This window comes from Pangasianodon hypophthalmus, chromosome 15 (genome assembly GCF_027358585.1).
Source record: "Pangasianodon hypophthalmus isolate fPanHyp1 chromosome 15, fPanHyp1.pri, whole genome shotgun sequence".
In the NCBI taxonomy this organism is placed as follows: Eukaryota; Metazoa; Chordata; class Actinopteri; order Siluriformes; family Pangasiidae; genus Pangasianodon; species Pangasianodon hypophthalmus.
Window position 1 is genome coordinate 3170063 of NC_069724.1, and position 20932 is coordinate 3190994.

Here is a 20932-nt window from a genome sequence, read left to right on the forward strand (position 1 = left end):
AAAATATTTTAAAAAGAAAAAAAAAAACAACAAAAAAACAGGAATGTAATTTTCTTATTAGTTTTTACATTACACACATTATTAGCTTGTCCTTGCATCTAATGTACACACTAAAAGTGTTCCAGTGAAGACAATATAAGACTAGAATTGTGACTTTAGTTCAATGATCAGCATTAATTTCTAGTCATCATATCCAGTCCATATGCTCTTTTATCAGCAGGTTTTTTTCTTTTCTTTTCAGGTTACTGTAAGTGACTGAGGGGAAATAAGTTTCCTGTGGGGAAATATATCTATTTTAATCAGTCTGAAAAGGATACAATAAAAGAAAAAAAGCATACTGGTTTCATTAACTTGGAGTGATTGCTCAACTGATTTTCACACTCTTTGAGCAGAGGACCAGGTCAGAGTTAGAGGAAATAGACCTAATGGGGTGAATCTAAAATAAACACCCCTCCCTACACAGCGCACTTTCTCACAATCTCCCTCAAGCTATTTTCAAGCCGAGCATCCTGGGAAATAGAATTACTCGAGTATGGCAGGTAATGTGTGTATGTATATATATATATATATATATATATATATATATATATATATATATATATATATATATATATATATATATATATGTGTGTGTGTGTGTGTGTGTGTGTGTGTGTGTGTGTGTGTGTGTATACTCCATATAAACCCCCCAGCTACAGATATAGTTGTAATATGATATAGATATAAGATGTAGATCATTTGTGTTAGACTGACAAAACAGCGATGATATAATGATGATATTCTTGAAAGAAATTGCAATTTATACAGTTTTACAGGAGCATGAATATGATTAAACCAAGTCCAGAATTTATACAGAAAGGATCTTTGAAGCAACAGTTTTTCTTTCCTAAGATGGAAGTGTAAAATCAGTCCCTGAGAGTAACTTCTGATGTTCATTATATGCAAAAGAACTAAGCGAAAACCTGAAAAATTGAAGAAAAAAAAAAAGAATTAAAATATATGAAATTTAATTATACAGAACTCATTGTCTCTACAATATCGGAATTGTACTACCACACAGTCTGACCATTATTTTCTCTTGCTTGACCTCAAGCTCCATCTCAATCCATATTTCTCCTTCAACCTGAAATTATAGGAACATATTGGACTATTTACACTGAGGCGATTGGTGCATTATGCATGCATTCATTGAGTAAATGGTGTGTTAAGGATTTTACGCAGTTCCAGGGGAGTCCGTGTTTGCCGTATCCGCTTGAAACCTAGTGTAGGTGTATACAAATGCTACGTTTAATAGTTCATCAGACAATTAATCAGTGCAGAGGTCGCTCATTCTGACGTTTATATTTTGGACAGGAAATGCTGCGATGCTACGTTGGCGCCCGTAACAAGCACATTTCATGCTACAGCGTCAGTCCTCCAGACATCCCAGTGCTTTCTTCCAGCATCACCCTCATCATCCTCCAGCATCTCAACGCTCAGGTGTCTGAAATAACGATTCAGTGTTCTTTAGTGGTTTATTGTGATCACAGTGCTCTTCTTAATGGTTCTTTGGCTTGAGAGGTCGTCAAGGCTACTGCGGTAAGGCACTCATGTCGCTTAGCTGCCGAGGAAGTGTTTTCACACTTGTACAATGTCACCAAGCCTGCAAAGGGCACTGAAGTAAAGGAAAGAGCATATTAGAACAGTCCAGGGAATGTGCTACTTTAAAATTATGCATCCAGAAATATAGGCATATTTTTTTTATTGCTTTTACAGGATTGTACTGTAAACCACTGAGCAATTAGAGCAGAGCACTGGATTACAGTAAAATACCAGAAAACGCAACACATGGTAGGATTTTTAACAGTTTAGTCAGAAGTGAGATGTCTGTGTCGACATCTGAAAATGACTGATTTTTCATTTTTGCGGCTTTTATTTTAGTGACTATTTTAGGTGAACACAAACCCTCTTTATTTTATTTTATTCTCCCCCCACCTGCCAAATCCGTTCCACCAGCTAGCTCTCAGCCATGACTGGTTGGTGTCACTGTGACTGACAGCGGAGAGAGAGAGAGAGAGAGAGAGAGAGAGAGAGAATGCCATCGCTCATGGAGTAAAACCCTTAACCTTCACCTGCTCACTTGTAAGTCTTAGACACCCTATTTTTTTTTTTTTTAGTACAAACTTTGTTATAGATTTTTATTTTATAACTTCTACATTATTGATTCAGTACAAAAACATTTTAGATTCCAAACATTAGTTTTCCAGCACAAAATGAAATGTTACAGAAAAATGTTTGTATGTCAGTAAAGAAAGCAGCAGATTACGTAAGAGACACTTTTTGTTTAAAAAAAAACAAACATAATGAAGGCTGCTGGGTTTCGCTGCAGAAATAAGAAGTGAGTCGACAGTCAAAGTCTCCAGAAGAACTGTGGCTGCTTCTGCAAAAAGCTCAGAGAAACTTTCAGCTCATTTCCTTATAAAACTGCATTGTACCTGAGACTACTCGTTTTTTAAAGCAAAGGCTCATCAAACCATATATTGACTTTCTTTCATTTATTACTGTTTACTGCTCTTTATAGTATTTTTTTTAATGTAGAAACATTTCATTTCATTATTTATGAAGGCGTCTTTGCTCTACAGCATTTCTTTGCATGTGCCTAAGACTTTTGCACAGTACTGTATATGTATTTGAGCAGATGATTTAGCTGTACTATTATGTACCTAAGCTTGTTTCGGAAGCTCTTTTGGAAGTTTGGAGCAGTGAGATTTTAACAGTAAGTGTATAAAGAGTTACCTGCTTGCTGGAACCCAGATGAGAGATAGCACTGGTGTCCATGGAGGAGAATCGAGAAGGGTGAGAGTACTGAGGAGGCTCCTGCTTGGGTGAGTACACTTGGGAAGGCACCAAAAACCGAGTCAGTATCATCAATAACTCAAAAATGAACAAGAATACATCAACTTCTTTACCTTATTAGTGGTGAGAAGTATCTAATGACACTGAATGTGAACACATCTGCAGGTATGTGTAGTGTACTTACTGTGTGTGTAGGCCTGCTGAGTGGTGTGTGCAGTAGTGAGTGGTGTGAGGCTGGGGCTGTGAGGAAACTGCATGGGCTGCAACGCCGTCAGTCCAGACACGCTGTTAATGATGGGCACGTTCTGAGACGGAGGAGCGCTCAGGCCTGAGGGAGGAAGGTGGTGCTGTTACAGTACACATACCATTACGTAGCATCACACGGCAAATAGTGCTCTTTCAAGTATCCCTAACTCAAAACTCCTCTTGTTCAGTTACTTCCGAGGAAAGAACAACTGTATAAAAGTGATTTGGGAAGTGTGATGTATGAGTAGTGATGTCAAGAAATTATACAGATTTGGACCAATCACGTGATATTACTCACAAGTGAAATAGCTTCTGCGGCTAAAAGAACCAGCATGGTAAGCTAGCTAGCTAACGAACTTGGCTAATCTTAGTAATCAACAAAATATTGAGTATCATGGTAGATTTGGACAGGAATAAAAAAAAAAACACAACAGGATGTGCTGTTATATGAAAATAATTCATTAAGGTGAGCGGGTGGGGGGGGGGGGGGGGGGGGTGGGGGGGGGGGGGGATTATAAAAGATTATAATTTTTCTTTGTAACTTTTATCTAGTTATGGTTACATTTAATGTTGTAGAACGTTCACAAAACAAGTTAGTTCCTGTTATCGTTTCATTACAACAGCTATAAACAGTCGTTCCTTTGCAGATTGTTGACAAGAAACCACAAAGCATTAGCTCTTTTGTCCCGAAACACAGAACTGACACTGGAGACTCCTTCCATAAATGTTAAATAAACATCTCCTTATCATATCAGCAATTATACTTTGGTAAATAACAACATGTTTTTAAAATCCATTTATTATTAAACAGGTAACTGTGAATGAGCTGTTACTATAGAAACTATAATGTATTAGAACGAGCGCATTAATATAAACCTGTGATTTACCTCGCAGCCCGAGCTGCTGTTATACAAAATTCTGACCAATCAGAATCGAGAATCGAGAATCGAGAGCAGCATTGTCATATACTTTTAAATAAATCACTGAGAAGTACAGCAATACTGAAATCCTGATTATGTCTACTTGAGGCAAATGTGAACAAATTAAGTAACAGGTTCAGCTGTTTAGGAAGGCAGGAGGAGGGTAACGTTGTAACACGGTACGGTTACGTGGGTATTTTCAAAACGTGGAAAGTCTCTGTATTCTCTGTAGCCTAAAGAATACTCCTAAAGAATGAGAAATGCAGGGTATTCTTTCAGCTACAGACAATACAGAGACTTTTGACATTCTGAAAATACCCGCGTTACCTAATCGCGTTACCATGTGACTTGCAAGTCAGATTGTGTTTGAAGAGGAGAATTTAGGCTTGTTTTATGAGCTTGTGTAAGTCTAATCATAAATTGTGAAAAGTACAAACTTTATGCTTGAAGTTTAAAAAGGAAGTAAAATATTTTTTAGATATCGATTGTATTCAAATAGCGTAGTGTTAGCAAGAGAACATTTCTATTCATTTTATAGAAAGTGCTGCAAATAACTTGCATGCGAATGTTATAGAGGAAGGAAGGTTATAGAGATGGTCCTTGTTGTACTTGTAGAGATGTTTTAGTAATTTCTCGGGCATTACGCAAAAAAATAACAATTTATTATACTATATAGACACTTTTATCTCATCTTATTAATCTATAGGGCAAAAGAACCTGAATACTATTAACATATTACTACTGTCTATTAACTATTAACATATTACTACTGTCTATTAATAGCTCAACAAGAGCCAAAGCTCAGTGCCGCAATGGAAAGTCAATAAATGTGGTAATGAATCAGAGGTGAAATGGTGCAACACTGACTCTGAGCAGCGAGGGTCATGATGAGACTCTGAGCCTGCTGGTGATGGTGAGAGGACTGGGACAGACTGTGGATGTTAGTCAGAGTGCTCACAGGGGGCAAGACTCCACCCGAGGCTGAAATCTGGACATGCTCACACACACACACACACACAGAAAGTAAATATACAGAAGACAAGAATAATGCTTGGGTTCTTGGGTACTTACAGAACAAATACGCTGTGTATCTTCACGCACTGGGCTTAGGTGTATATTTGAGGAAGAGCAGTTTGAGGTGAGGAAACACAGCAGTGAGTCATGTTTATTAGAGGGCTCATTCACCAGCCATAAAGCTGAGATATTACGGCGCTATGGGCTCTGCCCACACATGCTATTCTCTGTAGTCCAGTTCATGCTTCAGTACGCAAAACAAGACACATAGCATTGTCTCAGAAATAACTTTTCCTGCTCATAGGATCGTGCGTTGGCAAATCATACGAGCAAATTATATGCATACAGTAGACACAAGCAACTGGCCTAAAGTTGAAAATACTCGCTTTAATGTACCGCATTACCACATGGCTTGCAAGCCCGATCATACATCCTGAAATGCACAGACTTCATGCATAAAGTGGGATAGGCTCAATATGTCTAAAAAAAAGAGGTAAAATCATTTATTACATATCAATACTATTCAAATAGCATAGTGGTAGACGTGGGTTAAATGACGGTGCAGAATGTGGCATACAGAGCATTCGAGTGAAGGTGTGATACAGTGATATGCATCGTATATGCTTGTGAAAGAATGTTGATATTCATCGTATAGAAGGTGCCGATAGGTTGTATGAGTAGTGATGTCACAATATCTGTACAGATTTAAAGCAGTCACAAGTGATATTAGTCAGCTAGAGGAATAGGAATAGGAATACTAAGGCTAAACCAACATGCGAAACTAGCTGTCAAATAACTTAACTAATGTTAGTGATGTAAAAAATGTTATGTATATTTTGACGGGATTGGCTATGTAAGGAATAAAACAGAACATGGCATGCTGCTGTTCTGGGAAAACGATTAACGACAGGATGGATCAAAAGCGGAGTTACTGTTATCAGTGCAAAGTTGATTATTTTCCTATAATAGCATGTACGAAGGCTTTTATTCCATTTATAGCATGACAAGTTGCCAACTATAATTTGTATTTATTAAAGAACAACACATTATATTTTTTGGTCCATATATATATACAAAATTATTAATGTTGTGGAATATCACCAAATCAAATTTCGTTATAATAGCAAAATAACCACAAAGAAACTATAAGCTTTTGTTTTTGTGTCTCATCGTGGGTGTAGGGATTGAAAAAAAATGATGTACGGCAAAAACCAGGTTCATTTGAAAGACCTGAACACAGATTTACTGTAGGTCAGTGGAGTTTGGGAAATGCGGTGTTGGGAATGGGGAAAAAAAATGGGAATGCCGTGATTTTTCAATTCAGTGATTATATATATTTTTTGGAAAAAAAAAAAAACTACTCATAGTATTTAAAAGTTTGTTTCCCGATCAGCCTGATTAAAACCGTCGCACAGATGTGTGAACACCTGTAGGTGCGTAGGTAATTGACAGGATTCTGATAGTTGTGGCGAGATGTGTACAATAAACATGAGTGGACAGAGAGTCTGAGGCTTAGTCCTGCTGTATTTTCCTGTATGTATTATACAATTACGCCATCTTGACTCACCATCTTGGCTTCAGGGGACAACAGGCTGTGACAGGGGTCCAGGCCAGGAGGAGACACTTGCTGTAACACTGACTGGCTGTTGCCATGATGACCAATGCTAGTAGAGGAAGTGACATCACCGGATCCCTGTTGGCTGTATCTGAGTTCTGCATTGAGAGAGGTAAAGAGAGATAATTTATACTTTCACAAACTGAATGTTGTAGTACGGAGGGAACATAAAAATCAGATCAAAAAACTAACTGAAACTATGATTTATTTTTAAAGAAGAGTCAACAAGAAGAAGAGGAAGAGTTTTAGCTGCACAGACAGACTCATGGTCCAGTGTATTTGACCTTTCGTTTGTTACGTACCTTACTATCAGCTAATCAATGAGAATAAATAGTAAACAGACATAATTACATGTCACTTCCAACCTTTCTTATGCTTACTTTCAGTTTCTCTCTGTTCTTTCTTCTAAAGTTTCTCTCTATCTCGTGATATTTCTGAATCAACTCTGACAAACGTTATTTCCGTTTCTCTAATCAGTTGGCCACACAAACACGCAGTCTAAGATCATGGACCGCCGCAGAACACACAGTACAAGTAAACACACAGTGCTCTGACTCACACACTTCTGACGTAAGACACAATCCAACTGCAAACATTTGACGAAATTCGCCATATTTCACGGCGGTAGAGACGAACAAGGCATAAATAACACTTTGTATACATGTAAGAACTCACTGAAAGTTGAGAGTTGAAAAGTTCCTAAAGCTGTATCTTAAAGCGAGTGATTTATGTGTGTGTGGGCTGCCTCGTATCTGCCAAGCCCTGATTCCCAAGTTAACCGAAGTCTGACCCCAAGCATGAGGAAAGACTTTTATGTGTTCTGCTGTTAAAGGTGTCTAAAGGTGTGGCTTTGTGTGTTAACCGAGAGAGGAATTTTGAAAGAAAACACACAGACACACACCGTTCAGTGTACTCTCTGGCTTATTTGCCTTCCCCTTTCAGATTTCTAATTTTACCCTCCATTAGGTAATACATTCAGCTCGAGAATTATTTGCACCATTGAGGAAAGGGTAAAAATGTCTTTGTGCTTAATTAACTCAAGCTCATACTGAAAAATCTAATATGTAACTGAAGTAAATTTAGAAACACTCCAGTTCTCTGGTTTCCTCCCACCTCACAAAAGCATGCTAGTAGGTGGACTCGCTACGTTAAGTTGTCCCTCGGTGTGAATGAACGTCTCAGTGTGTGTGTTTAAATCACCCATATTCTATCTAGGTGTGTATACAGTGTATATATATATTTTTACTGAGGGTGCCAATAATTCTAGTACTTCTGCAACTGTCTTTTTCTTTTCTTTTCTTTGTCTTTTCTTTGTCAGCCGGTCCCTTTCTTTTATTCTGTTGTTCAAGATGCAATGTTGTGAACATGTTTTAAAGAAAACATTGATTTTAAATCTGCAAATTAAAAAACAGCCAGCTTCATGTAGCGCATGTGTTCATGTAGTGGACTCAGGCCTCCATTTGAATTGAGATGCCAGAGGATGCCATATCCCCGGATTAAACTCTTTGTCATGCTATTTGGTTTAAAACTGTTATGTTATATCATCCTTCCCTATTCTTTAATTCCAGCCAATGTGAAAAGCACTAAGATCTTTGGACAGGTTATTTGAGGTATTTGTCAGTAAGTGATTGTCTCCTCCTGCTTTTCAGCAAATTAAAATCAGCATCATTATTAAAGTCACTGTATTAAAATGTCCTGTGTACTGTCTCCTCTTCCAAAAAAAAAAAAAATAATAAAGATACAATACAGGTGACCTTGTAGGTGAATCTTACTTGTATCTGGGCTGCTGTGATGGTGCTGGCTGTGTGGGGGAGGCAGTAAGGGGTTCAAGCTGTGAACAGGATATGTGTCCATAGCCAGCTTCTGTCGGAAAGCCTCTTCTTTGCGCCGGTTGGCAAACCAGTTATAGACGCGAACTTCTGTGACCAGGTTAGAGCCGAGACCGTGAGCTTTAGAAGGTGACACACCCCTCTGTACACACTCAGCCCTGAGAAAAATACACATAAAATCTCACTGCATGCCTAATAAATATATTGTTTCTTAGTTTTTATTTATTTTATTCCTCCCAACAAAGCCAGTTCTTTCCTATCACATGACAGCTACTAAATGCAGAGGATGAAGGCTAGCTTCTCTGAGACACACGCTAGGGTCACACAGCAGCTGAACACACTCAGAGGAAAGCGTTAACTAACGTCTTCCGCATACGTGACCTCACGGACACCCATCAAGGAGTCAGTAATCCCTCTCACCCAGAGAGCACAGCCAATTATGCACTCTCGGACTCGCAGCTGTGTCGGGATCTGATATATTCAACAAAAAAAATAGACTTGTACCTGTTGCATTCCTCCACCAGCGCTTCTCTCTCCTCTTTGCTGGGGTTCTTCTGCCTCTCATAGGCCTTGTACAAGATCTCCTGAGACGCCGGTCCCCATTTGAAGCGGTTCCGCCTCATTCTTTTTGAACCTGTCACGCCTTCGTCTGCGAGCGTCCCTGACGCGGAGCCTGCATTCTGCCCCCCGTTGTGGAATTCTGGGAAAAAAAACAGGACCTGATCCTGACTGCCTGAGTCACTGGAGCCCTGAACACGGTCAAACTCTGTGAAAATAAGACATGATGTATCACAAGGAATACCTGGGAAGTTAACGTTACTATGTGCTTTGGATCAAACAACAAGAAATAAAACAGTCCATTCTAGCATAATTACATTATTATACATTAACATTATATGGGAATTATTAATATAATATAATATAAAAATATAAAAAAAGCTTTAGATTACAGAATTTGCTCAGTAAGTCCACTATTTTAAAGCATAACAAGGATAATGGCTGACTTACGCCGGTCAATCTCTCGCTGTTTCTGGGCATACCAGGCGTACAGCGAGGCTCGTTTGGTTGTTTTCATGGGTGTTCCTTTGTTCAGGTGCTGCGAGAGGTGAGACTGATTCAATCCTGTCACGTCCACCACCTCGCGCTGAGGAATGTTGTGCTGTTGCATGTAGCTTTTAATAGTGCGAGCTGCACGCCACGGATCCTCACTGCCATCAACCACAGAGCAGATGATATCAGTGATCATAGGTATACTACTACTCCTACCAGTAATAATAATAATAATAATAATAATAATAATAATAATGATGATAACATTGCAGTTATTATTATTATTATTATTATTATTATTAGTGCATTGTTATATGGTAAAAAAATTAAGATACAGTGTACAGTAAACAGTTTATTATTATGCTTTGCTTTAGTGCTTTGCCTAATAAATCCTAATAAAGCCTATAATCTATAATAGACTAAAATCTATTAGTTTTTTCTTTTATTATGAAAGTATTAACATATACAAATATACGGGCCGACATATTAGAACATGAGCACATATTACCACAAGTAAATATTACACTAATATTACGATATAACAATATTACAATAATTTACACTACATCACCTTCATCATCGCCTTATTAGATGATATGAGGTGTATTACAATATATAAGGCTACAGGTTGATTATTTCAGTTTGCATAATTAATTAACTAATTAAATAATATTTATCAATCTATATTGCTTATTATTACAGAAAATTATTTCTTTATCATGTCCTTAGGCTACACCAATAAAATTATATATAATATAATAATAATAATAATAATAATATTACATATTATTAGTACACAGTGTTTTTAAAGTTTTAAAGTTTTAAAGTTCAAAGGCTGTTAGTCACAGTAAACTTATTTTTGAACACGCAGGAATAGGAATTAGGAATATAATATAAATAGTATTAAAAATGGAATGGATATAATGCTGGAATGGATATAATAAAAACAGACTTTTTGCAATCATAAGATTAAACCCATCTAGTTTCCTGGTTATTTAGTAAATTTCCTGAAATCAGTCTTTCCTGGTGTTACATTCCACTGTTACTGAAAGACACACCTGCTAAGACTACAGTGAGTAATATGTGTGTGTGTGTGTGTGTGTGTGTGTGTGTATGAGGAAGGTATTGTGGTAATAATAATAATGGAATCTGAATTATGGAGGATCAGTGCAGACACTTCAATCCGCAGACTGTGTGTTGATTAACGTCTATAACTTTAGACAATGAATAACTAGACGTCCTTTCTCTCCAACCAGGAGACTGTGTATCCTTCTGTTTATCATTCATAGAAATAAATGAATAAAAACAACTGCACGTGGTGTCGCTTGGAGTCATCGACTGGAGAAACGCTGACAGTCTTCACACACTAGAGGTGTGCATCGAGACTGAGATCCTGCGGGAACCAAAATAAAAAGTCACGGGAGCGGACGTTCTTTAATTTCATGCGGGCAGGAGCAGGTGGTCAGATATAAAACTCACAGGCCACCGTGGTTAACATGGGAGCGCATTATAGCGTATTGTAGCGTATTAACTTTTCAGTGTTAAATATTTTTTGCATAATTTTTTTTTTTTATAAATGAAAAATGTTTATTATGAATTTAAAAATAGAAATAACCATATTAGAAATATGTCTATTAAAAATATGAATAATCGATCGTTATTAATAATAAACTAATTTATTATTATTTAATAAGTGTTATTTAAAACGCAACACCACTGGCAGTTTGTAAGCAAGCCTATATATCGTGATACATATCATGTATCGCAGAAATGCCTTCACGAATCTTGAAATGATATTTTTGTCATATCGCTCAGGTCTGTGAGCACACCTCTAGCCTACACCAAGCAAAAAGCAGAAAAACAGTTCAGAAAACTAAAATAATTCCCATTGTAGTCATTTCGATAGAAAACAGTAAATTCTGATATGATATCCTAAACCTGAGAGCAAATCAACTGTTAAAATAATCACGTATGTCCACGTAACTCATAGAGCGATAACAGAGTTCAGATAAAAGCAAACGCTGTAAGAGTTAATAGAGTTAAATAAACGAATGAATTAATATTTTTAAAGTAATAAATACACACTGTATGTGTCAGTTTAATGTGATTCGGTGAATTTGGCATAGGAGGTGTTAATTTAACACTGTAAGAGTTAATCAGTTAGACACTCATTTTAATTCAACACTATTTTGAACTTGAATTAATAGTGTAAGATAAAAACAGGGTTCATTCAGCTTTATAGGTTTCTATGAAAACTCCCTACTCTCTATTGCTTTACTGTGTTACGACGAATTTACTTTATGACACATACACGGTTATCAAAGTCTGGACCATGATACTACCATGATTTTACTATGGAGCTTTATGGTTTATGTTTATTACATGGTTTATGTTTATTACATATTCAATCATGACATGATTGAATATGTAATAAACTAGCGTATATTTTTACTATGTCTACTATTCTGAAGTAACTCTGGCTGTTATACCTTTATGTCTGTGAGTAGTATGTTATAAACAGTACAATATGAAAGGTGCCTTAGTAACAACAGTATAGCTACAGATTCCGAATTACGTGTCAAAAAACTTTTTTTTTTTTGACATGTAGAAGTTCTTTAAAATTAAGTTTTCGCTGTGTGTTCAAACAGACGTGTTTAAAATAGGCTAAGTACAGGTAACGCATTATTTTAAGGAACTCATATAAGGGGTTAATTAAGATTGTGTTATTTGTTATAGGATGCTTGTAAAATGTTTATTCACTGCGTATTACTCTTTATCCATACTATCCGATCTACACTGCTACGTAACTAGTGAATAAATAAATGTATTATTAGCTGTAATCATTCTCAATAAACACTAAAAACCAACAGGCTAGTGAGCATGAATTAATAACTGAAATTCACATTTTATTAGTCTTAATTATTGATGTAAAATTTTTAGGTTGTACGTCGCATCAAGTGATTTTTAGTCTTTAGTGATAACTACAATTCTCCTTCAGAATATAAAATCTATATAGGTGTATTAGTGATTTATTCAACTTTTATTAGCCCTTAACTAAGTATTTAGGTTATTAAATCATGCTTGGTAGTTTAAATAAGAAGGAATGATTATTATCACAACGTGTGTGTGTGTTCCTTAAGTTAAAGTGTTAAGCAAGTAAGTAAGAAAGTGAGTAGGTAAGTAGTAGAGAAGTCATTATTTGGTGTTTGCAGTGTATTTGGAGTGTCGTTTTGGGATTTGTCGTGTATTTTGTGTTTGTGTTGGTGTTTGTAGTGTATTTGGTGTTTGTGTTTGTAGGGTGTTTGGTGTTGGTGTTTGCAGTGTGTTTGGTGTTTGTAGTGTGTTTGGTGTTGGTGTATGTAGTATATTTGGTGTTGGGTGTTTGTAGGGTGTTTGGTGTTTGTAGTATTTTTGGTGTTTGGTGTTGGTGTTCGTAGTGTGGTTGTAGTGTGTTTGGTGTTTGTAGTGTATTTGGTGTTTGTAGTGTGTTTGGTGTTTGTAGTGTGTTTGGTGTTGGTGTATGCAGTATATTTGGTGTTGGGTGTTTGTAGGGTGTTTGGTGTTTGTAGTATTTTTGGTGTTTGGTGTTGGTGTTCGTAGTGTGGTTGTAGTGTGTTTGGTGTTTGTAGTGTATTTGGTGTTGGTGTTTGTGGTGTATTTGGTGTTTGTAGTGTGTTTGGTGTTAGTGTTTGTAGTGTATTTGGTGTTTGGTGTTTGTAGTGTGTTTGGTGTTTGTGGTGTATTTGGTGTTGATGTTTGTGGTGTATTTGGTGTTTGGTGTTTGTGGTGTGTTTGGTGTTTGTAGTGTGTTTGGTGTTGGTGTTTGTAGTGTGTTTGGTGTTTGTGGTGTATTTGGTGTTGGTGTTTGTAGTGTGTTTGGTGTTAGTGTTTGTAGTGTGTTTGGTGTTTGTAGTGTGTTTGGTGTTAGTGTTTGTGGTGTATTTGGTGTTTGGTGTTTGTAGTGTGTTTGGTGTTTGTGGTGTATTTGGTGTTTGGTGTTTGTAGTGTGTTTGTGTTTGGTGTTTGTAGTGTGTTTGGTGTTTGTAGTGTGTTTGGTGTTAGTGTTTGTGGTGTATTTGGTGTTGGTGTTTGTAGTGTGTTTGGTGTTTGTAGTGTGTTTGGTGTTAGTGTTTGTGGTGTATTTGGTGTTTGTAGTGTGTTTGGTGTTTGTGGTGTATTTGGTGTTTGTAGTGTGTTTGGTGTTGGTGTTTGTGGTGTATTTGGTGTTTGTAGTGTGTTTGGTGTTTGTGGTGTATTTGGTGTTTGTAGTGTGTTTGGTGTTGGTGTTTGTAGTGTGTTTGGTGTTTGTAGTGTGTTTGGTGTCGGTGTTTGTAGTGTGTTTGGTGTTGGTGTTTGTAGGTGTGTAGCTTTCTGTCAGTGAGCTGAGCTGAGTGTGGTGAAGTGAATGCGCGCTCACGCCAGCATGCGCTCCACCATGGCGCGCTGCTCGTTAGCCTCCTCGGTGTTTAGCGCCTGCAGTTCTCTCAGGATGGGCGGCGTGTCGAAGTCCTCCCCGGACTCTGAGCCTTCATCCCCGGACACTTTACTCCCTCTGGCTTGCAGGGTCATATATACCGGCTTGGAGTCCGTGTCGCTGGCACCGTTAGCGCTGGCTGGGGATAAGGGCTTCTCGGTTTTGATGGCGAAGTCGGACGGACGCGGCTCTAGATCATGCAGCGCCTGGACGAGCTCATCCTTGGTCAGTCCCGAGTCCAACAAGGCGCTCAGTAACTCCTGCTGAAGAGACGTCAACTGCGACACCATGTCAGCAAACATGAAGCCGGTGGCGAGGTGGTCCTCGCAGCTCGGGGAAAAGTGGCGGAGCGGAGCGGAGGGGAGCGGAGCGGAGGAACACTGCTTTACCCTGTAGCCGTCAACGACACTCGCGAGAGACCGCACTGGGGTGTGATAACGCACCTGCCGAGGGGGCGGCGCTGCCTGTGCTGTGGGCGGGGCTAACACACAGGCGCAAATTCCATACTCATTACCTCCGCTCTGTTGATAATGCATAGCAGACCTATTTACACTATATGACCAAATGTATGTGGAAACCTGTCCATCACACCCATGTGTGGTTCTTCCCCAAACTGTTCTTCCACAAAGTTGGAAACACACAATTGTATAGGATGTATTTGTACACTGTAACATTACAATTTCCTTTCACTGAAACTAAGAGGCCCAAACCTGTTCCAGCATGACAATACCCCTGTGCACAAAGCGAGCTCCATGAAGACATGGTGTGTGAAGGTTGGAGTAGAAGACCTCGAGTGTCCTGCACAGAGCCCTGACCTCAACCCCACTGAACACCTTTGGGATGAATTGGAACACCGACTGCACCCCAGACCACCTCACCCAACATCACTAATGCTCTTGTAGCTGAATGAACACAAATCCCCACAGCCACGCTCCAACATCTAGTGGAAAGCCTTCCCAGAAGAGTGGAGCTTATTATAACAGGGGAATAAATCTGGAATGGGATGTTCAACAAGCACATATGAATATGTGATGGTCAGGTGTCCACAAACTTTTGGCCATATAGTGTATATTAGGCAAGTCGGTTTGATCACAAATCTGATATCTTTGTATAAAATGATGAAAATGTAAATTCATTTGGCATTTATTTTGTGTTTAAAGTAACTGACTGTCTTCAGACAAAGATTAAAGACCTACGTGTTCACCAAGCACTTAAAGGTTAAAAGTCTTGTGCTTTTCATACTTCCTCAACAGGGTTTTTAGACTGATCATACTCTTAGAGTACCATCAGACCCGGCTCCAGCTCAGAGCTGTAGACAAGATCAGAGAATTTTGTGGTGGGGCCATTTTCTTTTTTTTGTTTGTTTGTTTGTTTGTTTTTGAGAGAGAGAGAGAGAGAGAGAGAGAGAGAGAGAGTGATTCTTGCAATTACAGCATTAACTTTCTGCTTTTTTTAAAAAAAAATTCAAAAACAAATTTCAATGTTCAATGCATTTATAACTGTTTTTTTTTTCATGAACCAGAATTACAAGCTTCTTCTGCCTATCATGATACAGTAAACTGAACACTGAAAGGAAGTCAAGAGTAAAGAATGAGCTCTCACACTATTTCATGAGAAAATGTCATAATATTCCATGTTTTTGAATATTTCTGAAATTCATTTCCATGGTACCCTGCAGTAGATCTGAGCTTGTGATAGTTTTTTCCAACTAGCATGAGGATGTGTTGTTGCTGTTGTTTTTTTTTTTTTTTTAAATAAAGACAGCAAAGCATTTCTGTAAGTTGTTCTGGATAAGCACATCTGCCAAATGCCATAAATGTAATTATAAAGCAATATTGGCACAATTGTACCATAATCCATACAATACTAATATAATAACAGGCATATAATAACAATACTATAATAACAGACCTGAACTCTTCTCTAGATCCATGGTTCTCAAACAATAGCTAAGGTGTCCATTATTTTTCAGTTAATTGTTAAACTGGTGAAAATCACAAAATCACAACAATAACTATTAAGATAGTTATTATATCTATGACTGAGTACTTTAGTAATCAGGGTCCCCAGTTCAGTGATAACCAGAGCACAGGTTACTGTCAGTGTGCAGTTTCATATGTTATCTCCCCGTGTCTGCACGGGTTTCCTCCAGGTTCTCAGGTTTCCTCCAACCTCCCAATAACATAGCAGTAGGTGGACTGGCTACGATAAATTGCTCCTAGATGTGAACGTGTGTGCGTGGTGTCCTGAGATGAACTGACATCCCAGGTCCTGGGATAGACTCCGGATCCATCGCGACCCTGACTTGGATAAAATAGTTACCAGAAGTTAGTGAGAGTGAGTGAGTAAAAAGTTCTGATAAAAAGACTATAATAATAATAATAATAATAATAATAATAATAATAATAAACTTTATTTTATATATAGTGCCTTTAAAAAGGCCTCTCAAGGCGCTTTACATAAGAGTATATAAACATTTATCAAAAAACAGTTAATATTAAAATATAATTTAATTATGAATAACAATAATAGTAATAATAATAATTAAATGACAAAAAAAAAAGTAATCAAGTAATAAGTTTTAAGAGAAGATTTAAATATACTACAAGACTGGGCTTCTCTAAGATCAGATGGAGCATAAGAAGAAAAGACTCTATCACCCATAGTGGAAAGAAGGATGGTTTAACAGTATTATACACATTCAAATAATGATTTGTGTTCATGAACAACAACAACAACAACAACAACAACAACAACAGTAAGACTACCACCACCACCACTACTACTACAACAAATAATAATAATAATATTAATAGTAGTAGTAGTAGTAATATATTAAGAAGAGCAAAATTCTACAAACTGAGAAACACATTTGAATTCTACATTGTTTTAATAAACACTGTTTCTTTCTAGCATTTCCAGTGTGTTTACATTCACATATAAACTTAAAAAAAGATAAAAAACAACATAAGCCTATATTACTCCTGCAATTAAATAGATAATAAAATATGGAAGCACAGTAAAAATATTACTAATAGCTAAACGATTAAGGTTATATAAACAACAGCAACAACAACAGTAATGCCGATTTAATGTATAATGTCAAAATTATGTAAGCTTAGTGCTTTAGTGAATGTGACAGTTCAGTTTACAAAATGCAGGAACAGTCTGTTCTGTTTTAATTGTATGTAGCTCACACACATTCATGGATAAGAATTAGTTACACATTGTCATACAAAATAAAATATTGACCTTAGGGCTTAAATCTATCATGATACAAAAAAACTCCAATATTTAGGCTAATTATTGTGCTACGGCTATAGAAAATAAATGAACAAATCCTTACAGAGAACCAAAATTATTTGTTACTCAGCAACATTCCCTGCTTAAATGTTAAATTTTATTTCTATTTAGTAATAAGTTAGTGATCCACTATTAACAACACAAGCTGTGTAGTAATTATTAGACCCCAATTGATCTGCCACAGTATGAAACCAAATCTCCTTTTGCTTTAATGATGTGCAAACACAGCTGAATATTTTCTGATGCTATTCATACAGATATGTCATTAGTGCTCTTTTAGATTCTTTACTTTCGGACACTGATATCACTGTGATAGAGTAGGTCAGCCTGCTCGTCTACCTTTCTCACATATTCTGGTAGCGGTTGATGCTCAATGATTAACAGTAGTTAATAACAAACTTAACAAAATTACATATTTTTTTCCAGGATGTGAAACTAACCGCATTGCGAAAGGACCAGTGGAGCGTAACGGTGCTGGATGAATGATTTGTTAAGGCTCTTTTTCCTTGAGGTACATGAGGTAAATAAGATGGCATAATAGCAAAATCCTATGCTTGTGACTCTAAACAAATCTTCCTGTCGAAGCTATAATAGATATTCTGAGCAAAAGGTAGATTAGAGTTAACTTCAGTTCACTTAATGCATAATCTGGCAGGATGGAGCTATACTGGTAATTCATTCATGATGGTTGAGATAATTGGCCAGAAATATTTAACTTAATCAAAAAGGGTGCACACTTCCCTCTTACTGTACACACACACACACACACACACACACACATGCTATTTTATCCACTATTTTAATCAACAGTTTATGTTCATTGGTACATTACATAGATAAACGTTGCTGTACCATTCCCCTAAGGCCTAACGCCAATATTAACTATTTTATCTTCTGTATTTGAACAAACGTTTTGTAAAGTTTTAATTCTCTGACACATGATAACCTGAGAAAAGTCTCAACAATGTCTGTTTTCCACGACATCCACGGCTCTTACTGCTCCACTGTCTTCATCTAATTTTCTACCCAACTGCATAATAGTGAAGAGTCTACAGTTTACAGACAATTGTTTGCACTGGTTTCTTCCATCCAGTACTGTTCTGTTGTCCTGTCTAGTTAGTATGCACTGTCTTGAGTATTTGTTGTCCTGAGTATTTATTGTTCCTTCTATGTATTGTCCAGAGTATTTATTGTACTGTCTATTTATAGTCCTGGGTATTTTTTGTCCTGAATTTTTATTGTCTTCTGTATTTATTGTCCTGTAGACTTACTGGCTTGTGTATTGATTTTCCAGAGTATTTATTTTCCTGAATTTTTATTATCTTGTGTATTCATTGTCCAGAGTCATTCTTGTCCTGAGTATTTGTTGTGCTGTGCATTTATTGTTCTGAGTATTTATGATTCTGTGTATTTCTTTTCCTGAGTATGTATTGGCCTATGTATTTATTATTATATATTATTTAATATTAATAAAGATGAAAGACTAAATATTTTTTGAGAAATATAATTTGTCAACATTACGTGACACATTTGGTTGCAAGCTCTGACTTTTGTACTTTTGCTGTATATATTATTCATCATTCATCAGATGGTAAAGAATAACTGAATCATCAACAACAACAGAAATTACATTGTAAATGTACAGGATCTTACAGGCAGCAGAGTTCCAGGTAGTTACTGTGGTTAATATTTGCAGCCTTCATAGTGCAAGGTTTGTTTTCAGTAATTGCACATTGTACTGTATATTTAAATAAATCTATTTTTACAGGTCTCCATATTGGTAACAGTATATTACTGTAAACACTAATGCTTCAGTTCTTTTATTGCCAAAATGTCAATAATCCTAGAAAAAAAAAAGAATCTGATAAAATGTGTTTATCATCATTTCATTTCAGCTCACATAAAAATAAACATAAGATATTAAATTACACAAAAAAGAGCTCATTAAAATGGACATCAAGTTAAAGCTAAAAGCAAACATCATGCTAGCTAGAAAAATTTACTTAGCTAGCAAATTTACTTAGCATCGCCTTGCTTTATCTCTAGTCTAAACATACCTTGCACTTATCTTCTTTTGCTAAAATAATAGAAGAATCTATGTTTTTTTTTTAAATCAAAACTTAATATGATAAAATATTAGAAGAATATTAGCTTCCAATTAGCTAGCTGCCTTTTCTGCTAGCTTCTACTAGCCTCCTTTGCTCCTTTGCTTCAGGTAAATGCTTCTAGGAACTCAGTTTTACAGTAAAGTGAAGGATACCGTATACTGTAGTGTGTTATTATAACACAGTCACAGCAGTAGCTATTCAGTTACTCACACTGATAAAGTATAATCTCCCAGGGAATACCAAGCAGACTAGAGTATTGACCTATAAAACACGCTTAAACTATCATGCTGCTTAGAATAAAAGTATTGCATTGTAGAAATGATAGAAATTCCTGACAGTGTAATGGATACACACGGGTCAGTGGTACTACACACATTCAGTCTCTTCAACAAACTAATTAAAAGTCTTGTCACAAAGCACCAGGCATGAATATATCCATATTGTGGGTATGTATAGAGCATTTATTGCTCATCCAGGTGCAATGGCACTGAGCAACATTGTTATACTAAAATGTGATGACAGTGTGCTACGATTTTATGACACAGTAAAGACCAGAAGGTTCATGCTCTGGGTTGGGGAAGGCACTATAAAAGAAAAGACCATAAACGAAAGAGAGAAATTATGTTAAAATATTTCACGTGATGAGACACGTGGCAGTGTGCAGTGGTGGAAAGAGTACAAAAACACACTGACGTGAGCAGAAGTACTGCGATTGTAGTAATAATTCCCTCGAGAAAAAGTAAAAGTAACAAACAAGAAAATGTCTCAAGTAAGATTAAATAAGTCGTCTTGAGTAATTCCTTTGCAAATGACTTTTTTAAATGTCTACAACTGACACGATTAATCCGAAAATGTTCTATTTGATAGGAACAACTACTGTATGTTAGCTAACCAAGTGAGCTATGCTGAAGTGAACACCACCTCCATTATCAGCAGTATATAAAGAATGGTAATGTTAGCTAGCTAGATAAGTTACTAGCCAAACTAAATAACTAGGCAAATTCTGTTCGGGTATCAGGTGATGTTTGCTTCCTTAGCTAGCTCATGCTAATTCGTACATGTTTCTAGCTACATACTTAGCTATGTAAAAGAGACGCCCCTTACACATCATCCTATAGGCTGTAGCAGCACTTAGATATATTCAACACATCGAAGTGACATCTTAAGTTTATTACAGAGTTTTGATATTGTAAAACATCAAAAGATCTGGCTAGCTAGTCTTGCTCACTCAGCTCACTAGCTAACGTCTTAGCTGTACATTTCAGATTGGACGTTTAGCTGTGAAATGCAGATATCTCCACAGGATTTGGCAAATCACTATCAGTTGGGTCAGGGATGCTCATCTGTCTCCACTGTCTCAGACATTGCTGCGAAATATTTGGGCAGGAAACCGCTTTATTTTGATTGGAAATTGACTTATGAAATGTACACATGTTCCCTTTTAATTAGGTTACAGTCTTCTGGGGTTAAACGCATTGGTAATTTTTTTGTACTCTGTAACGGTGATCAAAAATAAATGTAGTGAAGTAATAGTCAAA

The 20932-nt window shown here is 36.9% G+C and overlaps 1 protein-coding gene across 4 annotated transcripts; it reads right to left on the reverse strand.

Moving 5' to 3' along the window:
* Nucleotides 1-36: 36 nt before the first annotated feature.
* Nucleotides 37-14406, reverse strand: hnf1bb (HNF1 homeobox Bb). 4 transcript variants are annotated; one of them, XM_026938539.3, is made up of 9 exons: nucleotides 13927-14406; nucleotides 9468-9667; nucleotides 8964-9159; nucleotides 8403-8617; nucleotides 6583-6728; nucleotides 4869-4989; nucleotides 3020-3163; nucleotides 2776-2873; nucleotides 37-1654 (listed from the first exon to the last, which is right to left on the reverse strand). In XM_026938539.3, the coding sequence occupies exons 1-9, from the start codon at nucleotides 14283-14285 to the stop codon at nucleotides 1634-1636; spliced, it is 1500 nt and encodes a 499-aa protein (XP_026794340.3). In that variant the 5' UTR covers nucleotides 14286-14406; the 3' UTR covers nucleotides 37-1633. The 4 variants fall into 4 exon arrangements, with proteins under 4 accessions (XP_026794340.3, XP_026794338.3, XP_026794337.3 ...); XM_026938537.3 differs by having other exon boundaries at nucleotides 4869-4998; XM_026938536.3 differs by having other exon boundaries at nucleotides 8964-9225; nucleotides 13927-14405.
* Nucleotides 14407-20932: the final 6526 nt, after the last annotated feature.

Coding starts and splice junctions, on each gene's coding strand:
- hnf1bb (XM_026938535.3), bottom strand. CDS start 14,285: ATGTTTGCTGACATGGTGTCGCAGTTGACGTCTCTTCAGCAGGAGTTA. Junction 8,618..8,963: donor CTGGTGGAGGAATGCAACAG/GTACAAGTCTAT, acceptor TATTTTTCTCAG/GGCTGAGTGTGTACAGAGGG. Junction 3,164..4,868: donor CATGACCCTCGCTGCTCAGA/GTCAGTGTTGCA, acceptor TTCCTCCCTCAG/GCCTGAGCGCTCCTCCGTCT.